This window comes from Sciurus carolinensis, unplaced genomic scaffold (genome assembly GCF_902686445.1).
Source record: "Sciurus carolinensis unplaced genomic scaffold, mSciCar1.2, whole genome shotgun sequence".
NCBI classification, from domain to species: domain Eukaryota; kingdom Metazoa; phylum Chordata; class Mammalia; order Rodentia; family Sciuridae; genus Sciurus; species Sciurus carolinensis.
The window spans coordinates 844019-865210 of NW_025920119.1; the positions used below are offsets into that span (position 1 = coordinate 844019).

General features: G+C 34.6%; 1 protein-coding gene across 1 annotated transcript in view; it reads right to left on the reverse strand.

The window, feature by feature from the left end:
- The window catches only part of LOC124973672 (E3 ubiquitin-protein ligase RING2-like), a 47648-nt gene extending 26682 nt beyond the window's left edge, over positions 1-20966 (reverse strand). Inside the window, exon 1 of the mRNA XM_047537466.1 lies at positions 20869-20966. Coding sequence (XP_047393422.1) covers positions 20869-20966 — 98 coding nt within the window. The remainder of the gene's footprint in view (positions 1-20868) is intronic.
- Positions 20967-21192: the final 226 nt, after the last annotated feature.

Below are 21192 nucleotides of genomic sequence, written 5' to 3' on the forward strand. Positions count from 1 at the left end.
ATAAAATACTTGGGAATCATCTCACAAAAGAGGTGAAAGACCTCTACAATGAGAAGTACAGAACACTAAAGAAAGAAATTAAAGAAAACCTTAGAAGATGGAAAGATATCCCATGTTCTTGGATAGGAAGAATTAATATTGTCAAAATGGCCATACTACCAAAAGTTCTATACAGGTTCAATGCAATTCCAATTAAAATCCCAATGATGTACCTTACAGAAATAGAGCAAGCAATTATGAAATTCATCTGGAAGAATAAAAAACCCAGAATAGCTAAAGCAATCCTTGGCAGAAAGAGTGAAGCAGGCGGTATCGCAATACCAGAGCTTCAACTGTACTACAAAGCAATAGTAACAAAAACGGCATGGTATTGGTACCAAAATAGAAAGGTGGATCAATGGTACAGAATAGAGGACACGGACACAAACCCAAATAAATACAATTTTCTCATACTAGACAAAGGGGCCAAAAATATGTAATGGAGAAAAGATAGCCTCTTCAACAAATGGTGCTGGGAGAATTGGAAATCCATATGCCACAGAATGAAACTAAACCCATATCTCTCACCATGCACGAAACTAAACTCAAAATGGATTAAGGATCTCGGAATCAGACCAGAGACCGTGCATCTTATAGAAGAAAAAGTAGGTCCAGAGCTTCAACATGTTGGCTTAGGACCAGACTTCCTCAACAGGACTCCCATAGCACAAGAAATAAAAGCAAGAATTAATAACTGGGATAGATTCAAACTAAAAAGCTTTCTCTCAGCAAAGGAAACCATCAGCAGTGTGAAGAAAGAGCCTACAGAGTGGGAGAAAATCTTTGCCAATCATACTTCAGATAGAGCACTAATCTCCAGAATCTATAAAGATTTCAAAAACCTCTACACCAAGAATGCAAATAATCCAATTGACAAATGGGCTAAGGAAATGAATAGACACTTCACAGAAGAAGATCTACAAGCAATCAACAAACATATGGAAAAATGTTCAACATCTCTAGTAATAAGAGAAATGCAAATGAAAACCACACTAAGATTCCATCTCACCCCTATTAGAATGGTGATTATCAAGAATGCAAGCAACAACAGGTGTTGGCGAGGATGTGGGGAGATAGGTATACCTATACATTGCTGTTGGGGCTGCAAATTAGTGTAGCCACTCTGGAAAGCAGTGTGGAGATTCCTTAGAAAACGTGGAATGGAACCACCATTTGACCCAGCTATCCCACTCCTTGGCTATACCCAAAGGACTTAAAATCAGCATATTACAGAGATACAGCCACATCAATGTTCATAGCTGCTCAGTTCACAATAGCCAGATTGTGGAACCAACCTAGATGTCCTTCAATTGATGAATGGATAAAGAAACTGTGGTATATATATACAATGGAATATTAATCCGCCATAAAGAATGATAAAATTATGGCATTTGCAGGCAAATGGATGAAATTGGAGAATATCATGCTAAGTGAGATAAGCCAATCTCAAAAAACCAAAGGAAGAATGATATCGCTAATAAGTGGATGATGACACATAGTGGGGGGTGGAGGGGTTAGTGTTAGGGTTAGAGTTAGGGTTAGGGAGGGGGGCAAGAATGGGGGAAGGAAGGACTGTATAGAGGGAAAAGAGGGGTGGGAGGGGTGGGGGGAAGGGAAAAATAACAGAATAAATCAAACAACATTACCTATGTAAATTTATGATTACACAAATGGTATGACTTTACGCCATGTACAAATAGAGAAACAACATGTATCCCATTTGTTAACAATAAAAAAAATATTGTACAGAGCAGTTTCTCTGCCCTTGGAATCCCTACTATGCCACTCTTCATCTTAACACCCCATGAAGTCCTGGCAACCACTGATAGTTTTCGTGTCTCCGTAGGTTAGCCTCTTCAAAAATATCATTTAATTGGAATATTACAGTATGCATCCTTTTCAGATTGACTTCTTTCACTTAATAACATTTAGATACCTTTATAGTTTTGTTAATTTCCACTTATTAGAAAAAAATATTTCATTATATGAGTGTCCCACAGTTTATTGATGTACCTATTACAGTACATTTTGTTTGCTTCCAAATTTTGACAATACCATTTTCCACTGTTTTTGGTGTGTAGATTGTGTGTGGGTGGGTGTATGTTTTTCAACTCATTTGGATAAATGCCAAAGAACTGTATATTTTTGATATGCACTAAAAATGAGAATTGTTCTTAATTCATATCCTTGTATGTGTTGGTATTCAATGTTTTGGATTTTGGCCTTTCTAGGGTATAATGGCATCTCATTGTTTTATTTTGCAATTCCCTGATGAGAAATAATCATTTCATATGCTTTTTTTGCCATCTTCTTACCTTTTTTTGTAAAATATTGATGCAGATATTTTGCATTATTTTTTCCATTGGGTGATTTTTTTTCCTTTTGCTGTGTTTTAAGAGTTCTGTATGAATTTGAATATCAGCTCTTTATCACATATGTATCTTTCAATCACTTTTTTTAGGGGGTGGGTGGGTACTAGAGATTGAACCCAGCCAGGGGCACTTAACCGCTGAGCCACATCCCCAGCCCTGTTTTGTATTTTATTAAAAAACAGAGTCTGAGGGTCTTGCTGAGTTGCTTAGGCTGCATTTGAACTTGCAATCCTCCTGCCTCAACCACCTGAGCCACTGGGATTACAGACACGCACCACCTTGCTTGGCTGCAATCACTTTTTTACAGTCGAGTTTATATTTAGAGTAGTTTGGGTTTACAGAAAATCTGTAATATTATATTATATGTAATCTTTCTGTATAATACAGAAAATACAGATTTTCTGCATACTGCAAATCCAGTTTCCCCCATTTTTAATATTAACAAATATCAGTTTAATATTATTCACTAGAAAACACAAAAATTGAAACAAGACCTGAACACTATGCATTTTCTGAGAATAAGAAAAACAAAATTTCTGCCATTTAGTGACCTGTATGCTGACTTGGAAGCACTCAGGGGTTATTCACTCATTTTTAAACTAAGAGCAAAAAAAGAATTGCATCTTCAGTTCTCGACAGTTTCAATGATTTTAATATACATTTCATAGAAGGAATTAGTGAGTGTGAAAGAGTGCACCAAATAAACTATCAAGTTCCTTCCAACACTGATTTCTTTTCTTCTCAGTCTCCGTGTTTTAGGTAGAATAGAACAACCTTAGGATGTGTATCTTTAGTTATGAAATGATCAAAGATAAGTCCCAAGAACTAGAAGGTCTTCAGATCTCCTTTTTAGTACTCATTCATCTATATAGCTTGTAAAAGGACTTCCTCCCTTCAAATCTATCAAAAAGACAAATAAAATCTCCTTCCTGTGTTGTTTATAATCTTTTCCTTTTCATTGCTTATTTGTAGCCTACAGGTGATGCTCTCAAACTGTGAATTTTTTTCAGGTTTTCTCCTATAATCCTAAAACAAGGTCAAGATTACCCCTAAAAAGCATCACCCTTATATGTAAGTATATGTAGTTTCACTTAATACTTATATTTTCTTCTATGAATGCATTGCTTTTTACATAAAATAGTTTTTTACTTGTGTTAAAATATCAACACAAGTATTACATCTATTTCAAAACATATTATACAAGTAGATAATTTTTATTGTTAGAAACATAAAGATTGAAATTATAATGTCAAATCTTAAATGAGCATTGCAATTAAGAAAAGTTTCATCCATGTATATACATAATAAGATCAGCCTTCAATCCCTGAAGACATTTCTTTCTGTAGTTTTATTTTTTTTAATAGATGGCATCAAACTTTCCCATTCTGAGCAAAACCTCCTTGAAACCTTGAATTTTCACATGATTTCATGTTTGTCACAAAAGTGTTTTTTTGGTAAGTTAGGCATTTTCTTAAATTTCTTATTTATGATAGATATTATCTCAATGAGATGTAAATGCACTTTAAATCCTCCTTGAAAGTGTAGAACAACTGTTCCCATTATAACAATGAAGGCATTTTTTTTAATGCTTCGTCTTATGTCTCACGGGCTTCACATTGTCCCTTGAATTTGTATCTGTATTGAACTTGGGAATTTTCTATCTGAAAATTTCCTTGGTATTTAGGTCTTGATTTGTCTATGATGTATAGTATAAGTATGCATTCTCCCACGAACACTTATAAATTTTTCTGATATTGTGAATGACACATTATATTTTGCATTTTCCCATGTGTGGATGTATGTGTCTATGTGTCCCTTATAAGGTATGTAGGCATTTTAAATATATTTGAATATTAAATGACCTACCAAAAATATGCAAAATATTTTTATGAAGTGTCTACTTCTTTCCAAAATAATAAACAACAGATTTTTAAAGCTTATAATAGCATAGTACACATATGCAAAATGTATGTAAGTACATATTTTAAAGCTTATAATAGCATAGTACACATATGCCAAATGTATGTAAGTACATATTTTAAAGCTTATAATAGCATAGTACACATATGCCAAATGTATGTAAGTACCATCATCCCAGAAACTTTCCTCATGCTTCCTTTCCTAGTCCTGTGATGAGCACTACCTAAGGACCATTACAATGCCAATTTCTTAGATGTCTTTAAATGTAACATTTTTCTCCATATTTAACACCTTATTCTTCAACAGTTTACAAGATTCATTTCAATCCATGTATGTAATTCCTAAAATCTAGTAATATTTGGGATATAATGATGTTAAACAAAAAACATCATCTGGGTAGAGGAATCAATAATTAGTTAACTATTACAGTTAAGAGTGTGTTTTCTAAGTGCAGACAATAAACCCAAAAAAGTGCTGCAGGTCAAACAATATATTTAGAAACCAAGAATATTGTTGGCATGTTCTTCTGTAGTTGGTGATGTCACCTGGTTACCTCCATCTACGACATTCTGACCCATTGGACTTGGATGCAGGCTATTTTGAGAGAAGGAAAAGAAAAAGTTTAGAGTTGAAAACCTGCAATTCAATGTGACTTGAAATAAATCAAATTAATCACCCGTTGTGCCTCAGGTTTCTGAATTACAGTAATACATATGATGCATTCTTTCACCTGAGATTCAGATACAAGAATACAATGGAAGTGCATTGAACATTTTAAAGTGTCCTGTAAACATTTTGTTCTCATCTTTGTTTATAAAATATGGAATTTTCCCCAGTTTTATGAGGACTAAAACTCTTGATATTTAACTACAAATACAGAGCAATTCTTAGTGTTACAGAAAAAAAATTTTCTTACTTTCATTTCATTTCTCTGCAATGAAATTACCAGGATATTGACATAATTGATAATGGGTGTCTTAATGTTTCCACCATATTTTAAAATTGGTTTTTGAAAAAATTCACTTATAATCTAATTATTACCTACACACAAGATGTACTTTCAGTAATAAATCACACATTTTTCAAAATAAATAAGACTAGTAAATTAAAATATTATTATTTAAATTTGCTATTGAGTCATGATCTCCTCAATATCTGAAAAGTTCTGTATCACAAAACTTAAGAAATGATACTTTGTTTCTAAAGTTTTAAATTTTAGACTTATTTTGGCATCAATTATTCTTGAATGTAAAAACTAAATTCACTCTACTACCTGTAGCATTTTATTCTGTTGCATTCAGAGCCTAATATTTCAATTTTTTTGAGGTTCTGGAGATTAAACCCATAGACTGGCACATGCTAGGCAAATGCCCTACCACTCAGCTATATCCCCAGTACAGAACATAAGATTTCATAAATGAATATGTGCTGAAATTATTATTCATGGCATTTGTGCAACCCAGAGAATGAAAAAAATTCTAATTTGTTGAATAAAAATAAAATAAAGAAACTATGTTTATACTTAATATGAAAATAAAAGTATCCTTTTAAAAGAAAACCCCAAAATAATACTGACTGGTTTAATTGTATTTTCTAAAAATGCAAACATATGTCATCAATCATCATAGTGCTTATGAGATGTTCAGAGAAGTCCTGATTACTATGCAGAAATTGTATAAAAGACATTGAATCTTGCAATTACAATAGATGTTCCAGAAGCAGAGTAAGATGGTAGCTGAGTAAGATCTCCCAGATATCATCTCCTTACAGACATACTGAGTTGAAGAACTATTCATGAATCAAACTACCTTCCCAAGAGCTATGGAAGCCAAACAAGAGACCATAGTGCCTGCTATTACTATAAGAAAAATGGAAAAACTTTCCTATGTACATATATGAGTATAGCACATTGAGGTTATCATTGTATACATCCACAAGGAATTAATTTTTAAAAGAACTGTGGGTAAATGGCAGAAAGATCATAGAGGGAAGGAAGCAGGCATTGAGGGGAGGGAAGGGGAAGGAGAAGAACTAGGGTCTGAATTAGAACAAGATATATTCCATGCTTGTATAATGATGTCTAAATGGAATCTACATCATGTATAACTAAAAAGAATCAATAAAAAACAATGAAAGAGTCACTGAAGGAGGGAGGAATTATTGCTGAATGAAGTCCATTTTGCTAGCCTTGCAGTATGACAATTATTGAAGTGATGACTTTTGCAAAAGGGAGATTATTCACTTCTTGGCCCAATGTGAGGAGGTGGGAGCCCCAAGCCTCAAATCTGCCTCCCCAGAGTAGGACTTAGGGGTATATATGGAATAAAGAAACAGGGTGGTCATGGGATAAGCAAAAAACAGATTAAGTGGTAAGTTTATAGAAATTAATGCCTACATCAAGAAAGCAGAAAGATCTCAAATAATCTATTACTGATATCCATGAACTAGAAGAAATAAAAATAAACCAAACACTAAAGTAATAGAAGAAAAGAAATAACAAAAATCAATACTGAAAAAAGTTAAAGACTGAAAAATACATGAGATCAACAACAACAACAACAAAGAGCTGGATTTTTGAAAAGATAAGCAAAAATTTAAGATCTTCAGGTAGTCTAGAAAAAAGAAAAGACTCAAGTTAAACCAGAGGAAAAAAAATAGAGACATTACAACTGACACTACAAAAATACAAAGAAAAGATCATTAGAAATTATTAAGAATAAGTTTATGTCAAAAATTTTTCTTAACCTAAAAGAAATGGACAAATTCCTGGACATAAACATCTTATCAAGATTCACTCATGAAGAAATAGAAAATCTGAACAGACCTAAAATAAGTAAGGAGATGAATCAGTCATAATAGGACCCTTATCAAAGAGAAGACCAGGCCCAGAGATTTACACTGCTGAATTCTGTCAAACATTTAACAAACTAATACCAATTATTTTTTGAGTTTTTCAAAAAAAAGAAAAAGAATTATTCCATTAAAACACATTTTGTGGGATCACTATTAGCCTGATATCAAAACCAGATAAGGACAGAACCAAAAAATAAAAATACTGGCCAATATTTGTGATGTAAATAGATGCAAAACTCCTCACAAAATATTAGCATTCATTAGTACATTAAAAAGAGTTGTTAACCATGATAAAGTGAAATTCATCCCAGGGATGCAATGATGGTTTGACATATGCAAATCAATAAACATTATACAAGATTCCAACAAGGTGAGGACAAGAACCATATCATCATCTTGATAGATGTAGAAAAAGCATTCGATAAAATTCAAAGTTCTTTTATGATGAAAACACTGAACAAATTTAGGTGTAGTAGGAATGTACCTCGACTCAACATAATAAAATCAATTTATCATTATTCAATGGCTAGCATGATACCAAATGAGAAAAAGATGAATGCCTTTTCTGTAATATCTAGAACAAGTAAGATGCCCACTGTTTTAGTTTGCATCTCATCAATTTTCTCTAAATAGGGGTGCAGGCCTGATAAGAACAACTTAGAGGAGGGGAAGAGCATTTGGAACTCAATTTTGGAGGTCCCAATCCGTAGATGATGAACTCCATTTCTCCAAGTCCAAAGTGAAGCAGCACATCATGGCAGAAGTGGAGGAAAGATACTTAGCTCATGGCAGGATCCAGAAGTTGGAGAAGGAGCAGACAAAAAAAGGGCCACAGGGCATCTTTACCCTTGCAGGGTGTGCTCCCAGTGTCTCAGCTCCTCCCGTTGTGCCCGACCTGTTTACAGTTACCACACAAAGTCAGTTCATTCAAACTAAGATGGACTGATGTTGTGCCCAAAGGCTCGAGACCCCGCAAAGACCACCAGAGACCACGATCAATACAAGCAGCAAAGAGTCATTTATTAGCAAGCTCGAGCTTGATCCTCTGCGTCCTTAACCGGTGACGCTAAGAGAGGCCCCCAGCCCTCGTTAGCAGGGTTTATATAATAAAAGGCAAACAGTTATACAGTGTTCTTTCTAATTAGTTAACATATACAATTGTAAAGCATGTTATCTTAAGTTCTGAGTCGCTCTGACCTCCGGGAGGAGGGTTATCGTTAGCAAGGTTTGTTCTCGGGTCAGCTCCCCTGGCCTTCACAGATAAGATGGGAGAGGTCTGTGTTTATACATTCTTTACCATTTTTACGACCGGGGCTGCGGGCAATTTGGGAAAGCCTGTGTCTCTATCTTTCACTGATCATGCTACAGATCTCAAAATTTAATCATTTTACCATGGAGATAGATTTGTTTTACCTTATTTAAACACTATGTGATGAATGCATGTATCAAAACATCACATTATCCCATTGATACATATTTTTGTTATATTTATTGATTTTAAAACACATTTGATTTGAATAAAAATAAATAAATATATTAGGTGTTCCAGAATAAAATAAGAAATGAAGATACTAGATTTCTGTATGCTTCTAGGTTTGTGGCTCCTTTCATAACACTACTTCATTTTCCTGTTCAAAGTGATGAACTTCTGCTCTCATTACTGGTTTTTATTAAACCCAGTTTCTGGGGCTGAAACACTACTAGTGTTTAGTCCTTACAAGTTTCTAGTTCTATTTTCTCCAGACTTTGTAGCTACAGATTGTCCCATCTGTTTTTTTTTTTTTTTTCTGAATTCAGAGCATTGACATCATCTAAAAATTCCCATTCTTAGGACCCAGGCATCCAAGCTCATTCCCTTGGATATTAGTACTATTTTCAATCAAGTTTCTGCCATCTTTGGCATCATTATTTAAAGACACAACTTTTCTCTAAAAGTGAGTACAGTTTGTGCAGAGGAGAAAGGGAGATGGGGTTTCCCTGTAAAATTCAGAACTCAATAGCTTAGCCCACAGTCCAGAAAGAGGCAATGAATGTGGCAATAAACACAAAACAAAAGAGGAGAATGCTCAAAGGAGAGAGTTTTATAAATTACGTTATGGTGTGCATAACTTGGGGCTTGCTGGATAATTTTTTCATCGTTATTTTTTATTTTTTCAGCCTGCATTTTGAGTCATTGTACACAAATGGGGTACAACTTTTCATTTGTATGGTTGTGCACAATGTAGATTCATACCATTCGTGTAATCACACATGTATATAGGGTAATGATTTCTGTTTCATTCCACCGTCTTTCACACTCCCCACCCCTTCCTCCCTCTCATTTCCCTCTCCATAATCTAAAGTTTCTCCATTCTTCTCTCACCCTCCACCACCCCACCCCCATTATGTATCATCATCCACTTATCAGAGAGAACATTTGGCCTTTGGTTTTTGGGGATTGGCTTATTTCAGTTAGTATGATATTCTCTAACTCCATTCATTTATCTGCACTGGATAATTTTTGAAAAGCAACAGTTTTCAAAATAAAGTCACCACTAAACCTAGTGGAGTATGTTGTCCTGGCAATTCTAAACATTTCTGGCTACATATATAGGCAAGTTTGTCAAAGAAGAATAGGAAAAAAAAGGAATTTTTCTACGTTGATTATACATAAAATTTAGAAAATTATATGTTTACTTTGGGAACTATAAGACTTATACTTCAAGCAAAAGCAATGTGATTGCCAGCTTTTTATTTCTGGGACCAAAATAACTGACATGAACAATTTAGAGTAAAAAAGGCTTATTACGGCTCATGGTTGCAGAGGGTTCAGTTCATAGTCAGCTGGCCCCAAGGCAGAAGGGAGTGTTGAAGGGAAGCTTCTCAGCTCATGGCATCAAGGACAGGGTGGGGAGCAAGAGGTAGTTTCCAAGGGCATACCCTCAGAGACCTACTTCCTCCAACCATGCTTCACCTGCCTATAATTTTCACCTGTTCCCAGGAGTCCATTCAAACTATCGATCCTTCAAGGGATTAATCCACTGATGAGATCAAAGCCCTCATGATCCTATCAGTTCCCCAAATCCCCAATTTTGGAGATTTTTGTATTGGAGAACAAGTCTTCACATGAGTTTTGGGTGGCATTCCAGATCTAAACCATTGAAAGCAAGTAAAAAAATGACATGTGTAAGTTGAAGGAAAAATCAGTCAAAAAAATCATATACTTGATTCTGAAAAAGAATTAGAAAAGGAAAGTAGATGACACTTAAGAGACATTAAGTTCATTTGATTGAATGTATTATAGCAAATACCAGTGTCCAGTTCAAGAGGCAGAAAGGAAATTAGTTTGAATATCTCAGCACTGTACTCAGCAATAGTAGGATCCCTACTTCCCTGGTGAAATCAGGGAAGGCAAGATAATCTAAAGATCACCTTAAAGACCCAGAAAAGATTACTTTAGATGTAGTCCAACTATAAAGACATTGACAGATTTGGAGCAAGGGAATAATGTGTACCTTCACATATTACATCTACTCTATCTACAATTTTTCCACTTTTTAATTGATATGGATGAAAGTTGTCTAGGTGAGTAGTGTCAAATTAAATAGCAATTTGAGAAACTGAAATTTTGGGGAAAGTGAAGGAAGAAGTTTGGAGGGAGTTTCAACTAGAGAATATAAGCTATACCACTGTATTGATCTAGTTTATATATTGTGCTACTGTGTCAGATATTATTCAAAAACATGATTTCATCAGGCTAGTATATTGAAAACCACAGTGAAAAGTAATAAAGTTATAAAATCCAGAGATGCAAAAGATCTTTCAAACCTAAAAAAATATTTCAAGTTGATGGCTACATGCCTCAAAAATGCGTGAAATAAATTTTCAGGTCAACAAGTGGTTTGGAGTTATTAAATTATGGACAGAAGACCTGAAACCTCTAGGCAGGAGATAACTTGCCTAAAGTCTCACAGAACTTGATAATTGGGAAGAAAATAGTCTCCAGGTCTCCTGCCTCTTGGGATTATTCTTGTTTTTTAACTTGGACCATGAATTTCAATTTTTGACATAACTTTACAAAGCATTCTTGGAATTAAAATTTTATATTAGTAAATCCATCAGCTAATCCCAGAATACATAGATTTAAATTCCTGAGCTGATTAATTAACTATATTAATTATAATCACAGAACTAATATTCTTCACCAAAACTAGGTCTAATTCATGTTTTGCTAAATTTTTATGGTTATTCTTATTTATTCAAAACTCAATTCTTGACCAGCTCTAATAGCTTTACTTAGTCTCATTTGAGAAGAAATGTCATGAACATTTGCATGCTTCTTTAGTAGAACTCTCTTAATCCATCTTAAAAGATAATTATTTTTCCCAATTTATTCTAAAAATAATGGTATCTTTTTTATTAGCACATTGTTTATTACAGAATTTAGGAATTTATCTGTTGTCAATCTGGTTACTTCACATCAACATTTCAACAGTGAATTCTGCAAAACTTTTTAGTACTTTACAAAGAAAATCTCTATTACATTGTTGAACTCCCATCATTTTGGGGTACAGTTAAGGTACAATGTACTTGACCAGATGCTGTGGGAAAAACACCAAAAGGACCATTTTCATGCTTGTGGAAAGAATACCTAAATGAAAACATTTCAATAAGGAGAAAGCTTTGGAGCAGTGAAAGAGTAACCTAGAAATGAGGGCAGGTCTGACTTAAAATCAAAATAATGCTTGGTGAAGAAGATTCATAGTGCAGAGTATAGATACTATACCATTTCAATTTCATCTTTCTTACTACCACCAGCATGAACCCCTCCCACCACCATAAGAATCGTCTATACATGTTGTACACTGCAGACCTACCCTGCTATGAGGGACTTTGGGACTTCTGGACAGTGCTTCTTCTACATTCTCTACCAGTTCTAACTTTAGCCTGGAGCACTTGTCCTCCAAATTATCCTCAATTTAGCAACCTTTCATTCCATTGTTATTGTTTTGTTGTCAATTCCATGTTGTTGTTGGGTTTTTTGAGCAGATCTATTCACCAAAATCTATCTTTGCTTAAAGGAAAATTCTTACACCTCAGATGAGAATTAAATAGGCCTGAAATTCTCTGCCAACATGGACTGAAAGAGAAGAACATGACCTCTTGTATATTTGTTCTGAAATTCACTGGCATTTAATGTCAATGATATGTTATATCAGAAGACTAAAAGATACTGCCTCCAGAAAATCATTGCTAAAATATTCTTGTTTTTGGTAATCTAAGAAATAAATATCTTTTACACTATTATCATGATTCTTTAGTATTTTTTCCACCTAATTATCAGAAAAGAGTAAGGTCTTAAGAAATATGATACAAATGTCATTTCATTTAATATTATTAAAGGCAAAAGACATTTCAAAGTTGATGCATAACAGTTCCTCTAGGGTCTAGAGGACAGCAGCTTTTCTTAGCCCATTCAGACTGCTATAAAAAAATGCTATAATTTAAGTCACTTACAAAGAATGGAAAATTCATTTCTCACAACTCTAGAGGTTCAAGATCACATTTAGCATCTGATGAGGACCTGATTCCTGATTCAGAGATGCTGCCCTTGCACTGTGTCCTGACATGGGCTAACTTGCTCTCTGGGGTCCCTTTTATAAGGACACTAATCCCATTTATTATGACTTCTCTCTCATGACCTAATTAATCATGTCCTAAGATCCACCTCCTAATGTCATCACCCTAGGAGTTAGTATTTCAATATATAAATTTCATGGGGACATGACATTCAGACCATAGCAGAGAAGTCACCCATGTGAGACAATTTCAGCATGTAAGTCAGGTGGGGCAACTAAGTGAGAGCATAAAAGGGCTGGGCCAAAGTACAACAATGGGCATTGGGACACACACACACCAAAAACAAAAAAAGAAAAAATGAAAGAAATGATACAGGAAAATTATGACCATTGAATAGAAGTTTGCATTAGTAAGGAATGCTTCCCTCTTCCTAGATAAAAACCATTTTGTGTTCTTGGAGGATGAGAAATAATTTCAGTTATAAATAAATTGTTGCACAGACTGAGGAGGAAGAGGAGGAAGAAAACAGTGACAGGGAAGAAGAAGAAGAAGAAGAAGAAGAAGAAGAAGAAGAAGAAGAAGAAGAAGAAGAAGAAGAAGAAAATACAGATAAAACCAATATTATTCTTTTCTAGGTAATACTGATTAGCTAGAACCTCACAAACTTTTATATTCATTCACTCTTGGAGTGTCAACTCCTATCTGTAAGCTGATGTGGCCCTGAGATTAAACATCCACCCTGACTTTGATTCTGAACTTCCGTATACATTCCTAAACACTGATGTTGCAAAGGTAACATACAAAAAAACTTTGTGATATGCTTTACAATAGTGGCTTCCCTTACTATCCTAGTATTCAGTGTATAGTATCTACAATTTTGAGCATTCAATTTTTGGTTAGTTGTATGTAATTAGCTCAAATTTTGGCACTCAGCTTTGTCATCATCAACATTCTTGTTAATATAATGGCACTCAGCTTTGTCATCATCATTCTTGTTAATATAATGATCTAATTTAATTATGAATTTTCAAATTAGATGGGCAAATTAAGTGAACTAGTTTATCCTCTCATTACTCTAAAAGACAACCTCCTGCATGTGGTGATCAATGTGACTACATTTTCTTAAATTCACATTTTCAAGTAACATCCAATGCTAAGGCATGTCTGTACCAGTTTGACATTCACAGATAATACACAGTATCTCACTGCCTAACTAAAACAGATTTAATTGTTAAACAAGATTTCAAGCAACTGAACTTCATTTTAATAACAAATAAGCTACAAGGCAATTTTCAATTTCAGCAAGCTTTTTATTTTTTCTCCAGTGGTATGTCACTGCTGATTCCTGAAATTATATTAAAATCGAACCAGATTTTGAAGTAGTGTACATACAGGGGTTTTTCTTTTGTCAGTTGATGAAGGATTGTTATTACAATTTAAGTAAATTGGCATTTAGAAGATGCATTTCACTACACTGTATATTTCAGAACATGATGATTGAGCATGAACAAAGGTTGAGATATCCTCCAGTGACAGGAGTGTTCCTAATTAGGCACCTGGTGTTGCAAATACTAACCTCTTCTACAGGAACATTAAAAGATGTTAGGAACTAAGCCCTAGAAAAAGTAATTTGTTGGTTATTAAGACAATCAGATCAATAATGCATTGTATTTTCAAAGTTCTCTAAAGTTTCTACTCTTAAGAAAATTTGCTATGTAAGTCTTGGTGTTTGTATCATATAATAATTATTTCCCTATAAAATTGCATATTGGTAGAGTTGAGACAGAAGTATGTAAATTTGGAGGGTTCAAAGAAAATCTGGCTTATAAGAAAAATCACATAGCACTCTTTTAATGAGCAAGAAAAATGTTATTGCAATACAAAAAAAATGCAACTTGAATTTTGTTTGTCTTAATTACTAACCTAATTACTGTTTCTTCCCATTTGTCCTTTATTTCTTCAGTAACGACCACTAAAATTGTAATTGGCAATTAATATAGAAAAAATTTTAGGAATTTTGTCAGCACTGACCCACAAAATAGGGCTTACAAAGGTTTAGACCTATATCAATAGAAGAAAAGACTGAGAATACGAAAGCAAGGAAAAGTATACAAAATATCTCATGTAGAAACAAAAAAAATGTCAGGTCATTCTAAGTGGGACTTTTTAACTTCATCAGCAAATAAATGTGGTAGTGACTTATTTTAGAATTAAAGGAGTAGCATAAAAATCACAAAAATATTAAAAGATAGCAGCAACTGAGTTGCAGGATTATCAGTAAAAACAATTGGACTCATTTTAGACCAAGAATGGTAGGTTGGTGTATAAATGTGAACTTTCATGCAAACAATAAGTTTTTCTAAACAATAAAAACAAAATAAGAAAATGGGGACAGAGAAGTTCTGTGAGAGAAATTTTTCTAAATTTCAGAGTTACTTAATTACTGATGTAGGTGTGATTCCTTGACTTAATGGATCTGTATGTGTTGACTGTGACATTTGAGGATAAGGACTGAGAGAAGTGTGTGAAGAAATATTGAACTGGAAAGATGGGTTGATAAGTGGGAAAATGTAAATTGAATTAAAGGTCTTACATTAGTTATAATTTAAAAATCTGAAAGCCATAATCATTTTTCTCCCATCTTGACCAAATATTATGAATTGGAAGATGAATAGAAACAAAAAATATAAGATGTGAATGATACTTTATATGTTATGATTTTGCAATTAAAAAAAGCAATTAATTCTTCTTTGTTAGTTTCTTCTTTCTATCAAGTTTCCATTCGCAATAACTAAAGCTGTCACTATTTGTTGATGACATAATCCTATATTTAGAAGATCCAAAAAACTCCACTATAAAACTTCTAGAACTAATAAATTAATTCAGCAAAGTAGCAGGATATAAAATCAATATGCATAAGTCTAATGCATTTCTATTCATAAGCGATTAATCCTCTGAAAGAGAAATTAGGAAAACTACTCCATTCACAGTAGTGTTAAAAAAAATAAAATACTTGGGAATTAATCTAACAAAAGAGGTGAAAGACCTGTACAATGAAAACTACAGAACATTAAAGAAAGAAATTGAAGAAAACCTTAGAAGATGAGAACCTCTCCCATGTTCTTGGATAGGTAGAATTAACATTGTCAAAATGGCCATTCTACCAAAGGCACTATACAGATTCAATACAATTCCAATTAAAATCCCAATGACATTCCTCATAGAAATAGAGAAAGCAATCATGAACTTCATTTGGAAGAACAAGAGACCTCAAATATCCAAAACAGTCCTGAATAGAAAAAGTGAAACAGGAGGTATCAAAATACCAGACATTAAACTATACTACAGAGCAATCATAACAAAAACAGTATGGTGTTGGCACCAAAATAGACAGACAGACCAATGTTACAGAATAGAAGACACAGAGACAAAACCACATAAATACAGTCACCTCATACTAGACAAAGGAGTCAAAAACATACAATGGAGAAAAGATAGCCTGTACAACAAATGGTGCTGGTAAAACTGGAAATCCATATGCAGTAAAATGAAATTAAACCTCTAACTCTCACCCTGCACAAAACTCAATTCAAAATGAATCAAAGACATAGGAATTAGACTAGAGACCCTGCACTTAATAGAAGACAAAGTAGGCCCAAATTTTCATCATGTTGGTTTAGGATCAGACTTCCTCAATAAGACTCCCAAAGCACAAGAAATCAAGGCAAGAATCAATAAATGGATGGACTTCAACTAAAAAAGATTTTTCTCAGCAAAGGATACAATCAAGAATGTGAAGAGAGAGCCTACAGAGTGGGAGAAAATCTTTTCCACACACAATTCAGGTAGAGCACTTATCTCCAAAATTTATAAAGAACTTACAAAACTTTACAACAAAAATACAAAAAACCCAATCAATAAATGGGCCAAGGACTTGGACAGACACTTTACAGAAGAAGACACGCAGGCAATTAATAAATATATGAAAAAAATGTTCAACATCTCTAGTAATTAGAGAAATACAAATTAAAACATCTCTAAGATTTTATCTTACTCCAATTAGAATGGCTTTTATCAAGAACACAAACAATAATAGATGTTGGTGTGGATGTGGAGAAAAAGGCACACTTTTACATTGCTGGTGGAGTTGCAAATTGGTGCAGCCACTCTAGAAAGCAGTATGGAGAATCCAAAGAAAACTTGGAATGAATCCACCTTTTGACCCAGTTATCCCACTCCTCATTTATACCCAAAGGACCTAAAATCACCAAACTACAGTAACACAGCCACATCTATGTTTATAGCAGCTCAGTTCACAATAGCTAGATTGTGGAACCAACCTAGATGCCCTTCAACAGATGAATGGATAAAGAAACTCTGCTATATATACACAATGGAATACTATTCAGCCATAAAGAAGAATAATATTATGGCATTTGCAAATAAATGGATGGAGTTGGAGAATATCATGCTAAGTGAAATAAGCCAAGCCCAAAAAACCAAAGGTCAAAGGTTTTCCCTGATAAGTGGAGAATGATATATAATGGGGGTGGGGGTGGGGAATGAGAGAATAATGGGGAACTTTAGAATATGTAAAAGAAAATGAGAGGGAGGGGGGTATGAAAAATGGTGGAATGAGACAGACATCATTGCCCTATGTACACATGTATGATTACACAAATGGTATGAATCTTCATTGTGTACAACCATAGAAACAAAATTAAGTACCCCATTTGTGTACAATGAATCAAAATGCAGTTTGTAAAAAATTAAAAGCTAAATAAAAATAAAAAAAACACACCAGCACAAGTACTAAAAACAGCTACCTAAGACCTTCCTCTAAAAACATTGATATCAAGATTGTGTGAAGATTTACATGTTCTAAAAAGAATTTCTCAACATAAAATCAGTCCAACTAACATTGGTGACATGTTGGGTGCATTTTTGAATTTAACTCACATTGAATTTCCTAACCTTCAATTTTTTGTTGCACCACTGCTGTCTTGTATATATTTATTCTTATGACCATATGAGTGTGTATCATATCTCCTTATAATCTATGAATTTTAACATATTTTACTGTCTGCTTCATATCTATTTTTATATCATCATTTCTAATTTCATTTGATATTCTTGAGATAAAATTTTTTAAGGAATCAGATCTTTATAATTTAATAAATGTACACAAAGTGAAATACAGACATATGCAATATTTAGGCATTCAAATGCATCACACATATGCGTGGGTATGTGTGCTCTTAAAAATTGAAGTGAGATGATACTGAACACAACACCTAATAACTGTAAAGAAGTCACTGATAGCGGAGCATACATTTACTATTTTAGTTTAGCTAAATATTTATAAGAAAGTACCTTTTCTTTTTGCATTATAACCCTAGTTACTTTCCCATTGTCTTTCTAGATTTTTTCAACTACTTTAGGTGTCTGAACTAATTCAGTTCCAATGCATATTTAAGCAAATATTAAAACATAATATTAATAAATTGTGTTTTATAAACTAGTGCTCATGGATATGCTATTTTAAAATCATTGCCTTTGTTATTACTTCATGAGTTTCAATTATTTATTATATAGCAAGCATCATTGTTCACCCAGATTGAAAATCCATCCAAAACAATTTAAAATTTTTGTACAAGAAATGTACCTCAACTAGAGTATGGGGGCTTTTGTCCAAAATGTTTTCAGTTCCCATTAATTTCTATTATCTGAAAACCTACCAATAAATAGTGTAAAACTTGGAGCAATGTAACATTACATTACATCATCAATATTGAAAATAAATCTCAACATAATTTACTGTCACTAGCAAATGTAGTGAAATATTTCACTTTATATTTCTTTCCATAAGTATGTGATGGATTTCAAAATTTCACAGTTAAATGTATATGTGACATTTATAATTAATTTTAATTTGAAATATACCACTTTATTTTACCATCTTTTATTTTCTTTTGGTCATAACACTGAATATTGACTACAATAGTTCCATACTTCTTTAAGGCTACGGCTAGGTTAGGGTGTTGCAGTGTGCCAGCAGATGCTTTTTTTTCAAATGCTTCTTAAATGCTTTTTTTTTTCTGCCTCATAATTTTGTTTACATTTGCTGTGGATGTTTTAGAAATCACCTAGATTGTTTGGTACAGGAAGGAAATCAATCCTGGACTGGTTAATTACTTGAAATCTTCCTATTTTTCTTGGATACATTTTCATCCTTACAAAAATTGGGGATTATTTTAATCCTTTCTAATACAGCTCAGATAAACTTCCCACAATAACTTTATTTATATGGTAATACTATTTTTATATTCAAAGTAAATCACAATGTTCTGGAAGAAAAACACTTAATATTGTAAAATAAGCTACAGCTTGAAATTTTTGCATGCAGTTTTAACAAAAAAATTGGAAGAAAGAGTAAGGTTTACATGAAAAAAATATGCATTTATTCTAATAAATGATTTTTTACACATCTCAGTCTTTTTGTGCTTTAAAGTTGGCTTGGGCATTTAGTTACAAAGATTCCTGTTTTATTCACATCCAAAAATGAAATGGAAAAGAAAAGAAAAACAGAGTAGAAAATAAAACATTATGAATCTGGAGGTGGCTCGCACTGCAGCTCCTCTGTGGGATCACTGAGTGGCTGCTCTGCTCACCTGGCCCAGAGCACAGCCTGGGCACCCACCGCCAGCATGGAGGCTCATCTCAAAAGGGTCTCAGAGTATACAGCTTAAAGAAATTTAGATACTTAAAGTTGATTTCCATGGAAACCTTGTCATTCTCTGATGACAGTTGTGGCAGCTTTGCTTCTGATGGTTTTGCAAAGGAGAGACTGCAGGCAAACCACCAAGGCTGTAGGCCCTGCAGCCAGTACAGACCCTCTGGACCTCTCAGGGTGGCCATGAAATTCCCAGTACAAACTACCAGGGGTCAATCAACAAAAAACTGCACCCCCAAGCCCTCCAAGAATTTTGCACCGATTCCAATTCTGATCAGAAAATGAAAGCAGCTAGAACTTTCTTGAGAAAATGGTTTTAAATATACAATACATTGCTGTATAACTCCTCACAGTTAAGACTTTGTTGCCACTGATTTCTTCCACCCTGAAGTTAAGTCCTGCATCCTGTTTACAGTCATCCAAAAGGTCCATGGGCAACATTGCACTGCACTACTTAAAATTACTACCTTAAGAGACATTCTGGGAAGTTAGGATGGAGAAACCTCAGAGTCGTCTGATTTATAGTTTTGCTCTAAAGTTTTTATAAACTTGATAATAATTAGTCTATCATTCTTTGCAGTTTCTTCTATTATCCCTGGGTGTTGCTTTGCACAGGGATTTTAATCTGGTTTTAAGCATTTTATCACAATGGGAAGTGCCTTTTCAAAGATAAGTAGCTTTCAATTTTTTTTTGTTTTGTTTTGTTTTGTTTTCTTTTTTAACTTGTTATCTCTGCCATTTTGTTTCTGGGCAGATTTCATGTGTCACGCTTTCACTTTTCTTTTCCATAAATCATTATTTGGTAGAAGTGGAGTCATGTGAGTAACACACCAACTAAGTCTTTCCAGGCCTTTGGAACATCATTGATTGTCTCCTACAACACCTCTGCTATAGAGGAAACATGCAGTCTTCTCCTTCATAAAGAAAATTTGAAGGGCAACATGCACACACTGCTCAGAGAAAGCAAAATCCAGGTCACACCTCAGACACCACTGGGTCTAGTTGTGGCTCCTGAGAGTCCCAGGTAACATCCAGAGACAGTGTTGCAGGAGTTCAACCAAGTCCTTCCTCAATGCTGCTGATCTTCCTGTTCAGCTGCACAACCTTGAGGAAGACAGTGACTCACCCAGCATGTAAGGAGAGGAGGTAGGCATCCTCAAAGAGGTGAAATAAAGATGCTTCTGCCACCTCTTGAAGGGCCAACAGGGTCTGGGCTTGCCAATTGAAGACCACCCCACGTTGAATTTCAGACCTATTTCTCTTGTCAGGCGGCTGAAGGGACGCTTCCTTATCAAGAGGTCTGTGCTCTTCTGCAGCATTTTGACCTGCTTAAGCCAGACATTTCTCCTCCGCTTAGAGGAAGAACCTAGGGAAGCTCCCACTGCAGGGTACCGGACTACGGGGCGTCTCACTAGGGCCTCGGGCTTGAGGCTCTGGTGGTGCAGGCTTATGTTCTTCTGTCTCTTTTTCACTGCTTCCATGGCCTTCATGCTGTGTCCCTGTCCCTTTTTCTATGTCTTCCTCCCTCTTTGTAGACATTTCCAGATTACACATAGTCTCCCCCTGCTCCTGTAAGCACCAGGGGCTGTTGGACTCACGGGGATTAGAAACCCCTCCACACCTCCACAGTTCAGTGGGCACCTGGCCTTCTGAGTGCAGCCACATGAAGAGCCCTCTCTAGTCCACCTGTGGGCTCTGAGGAGGTGGCAGGCCTTC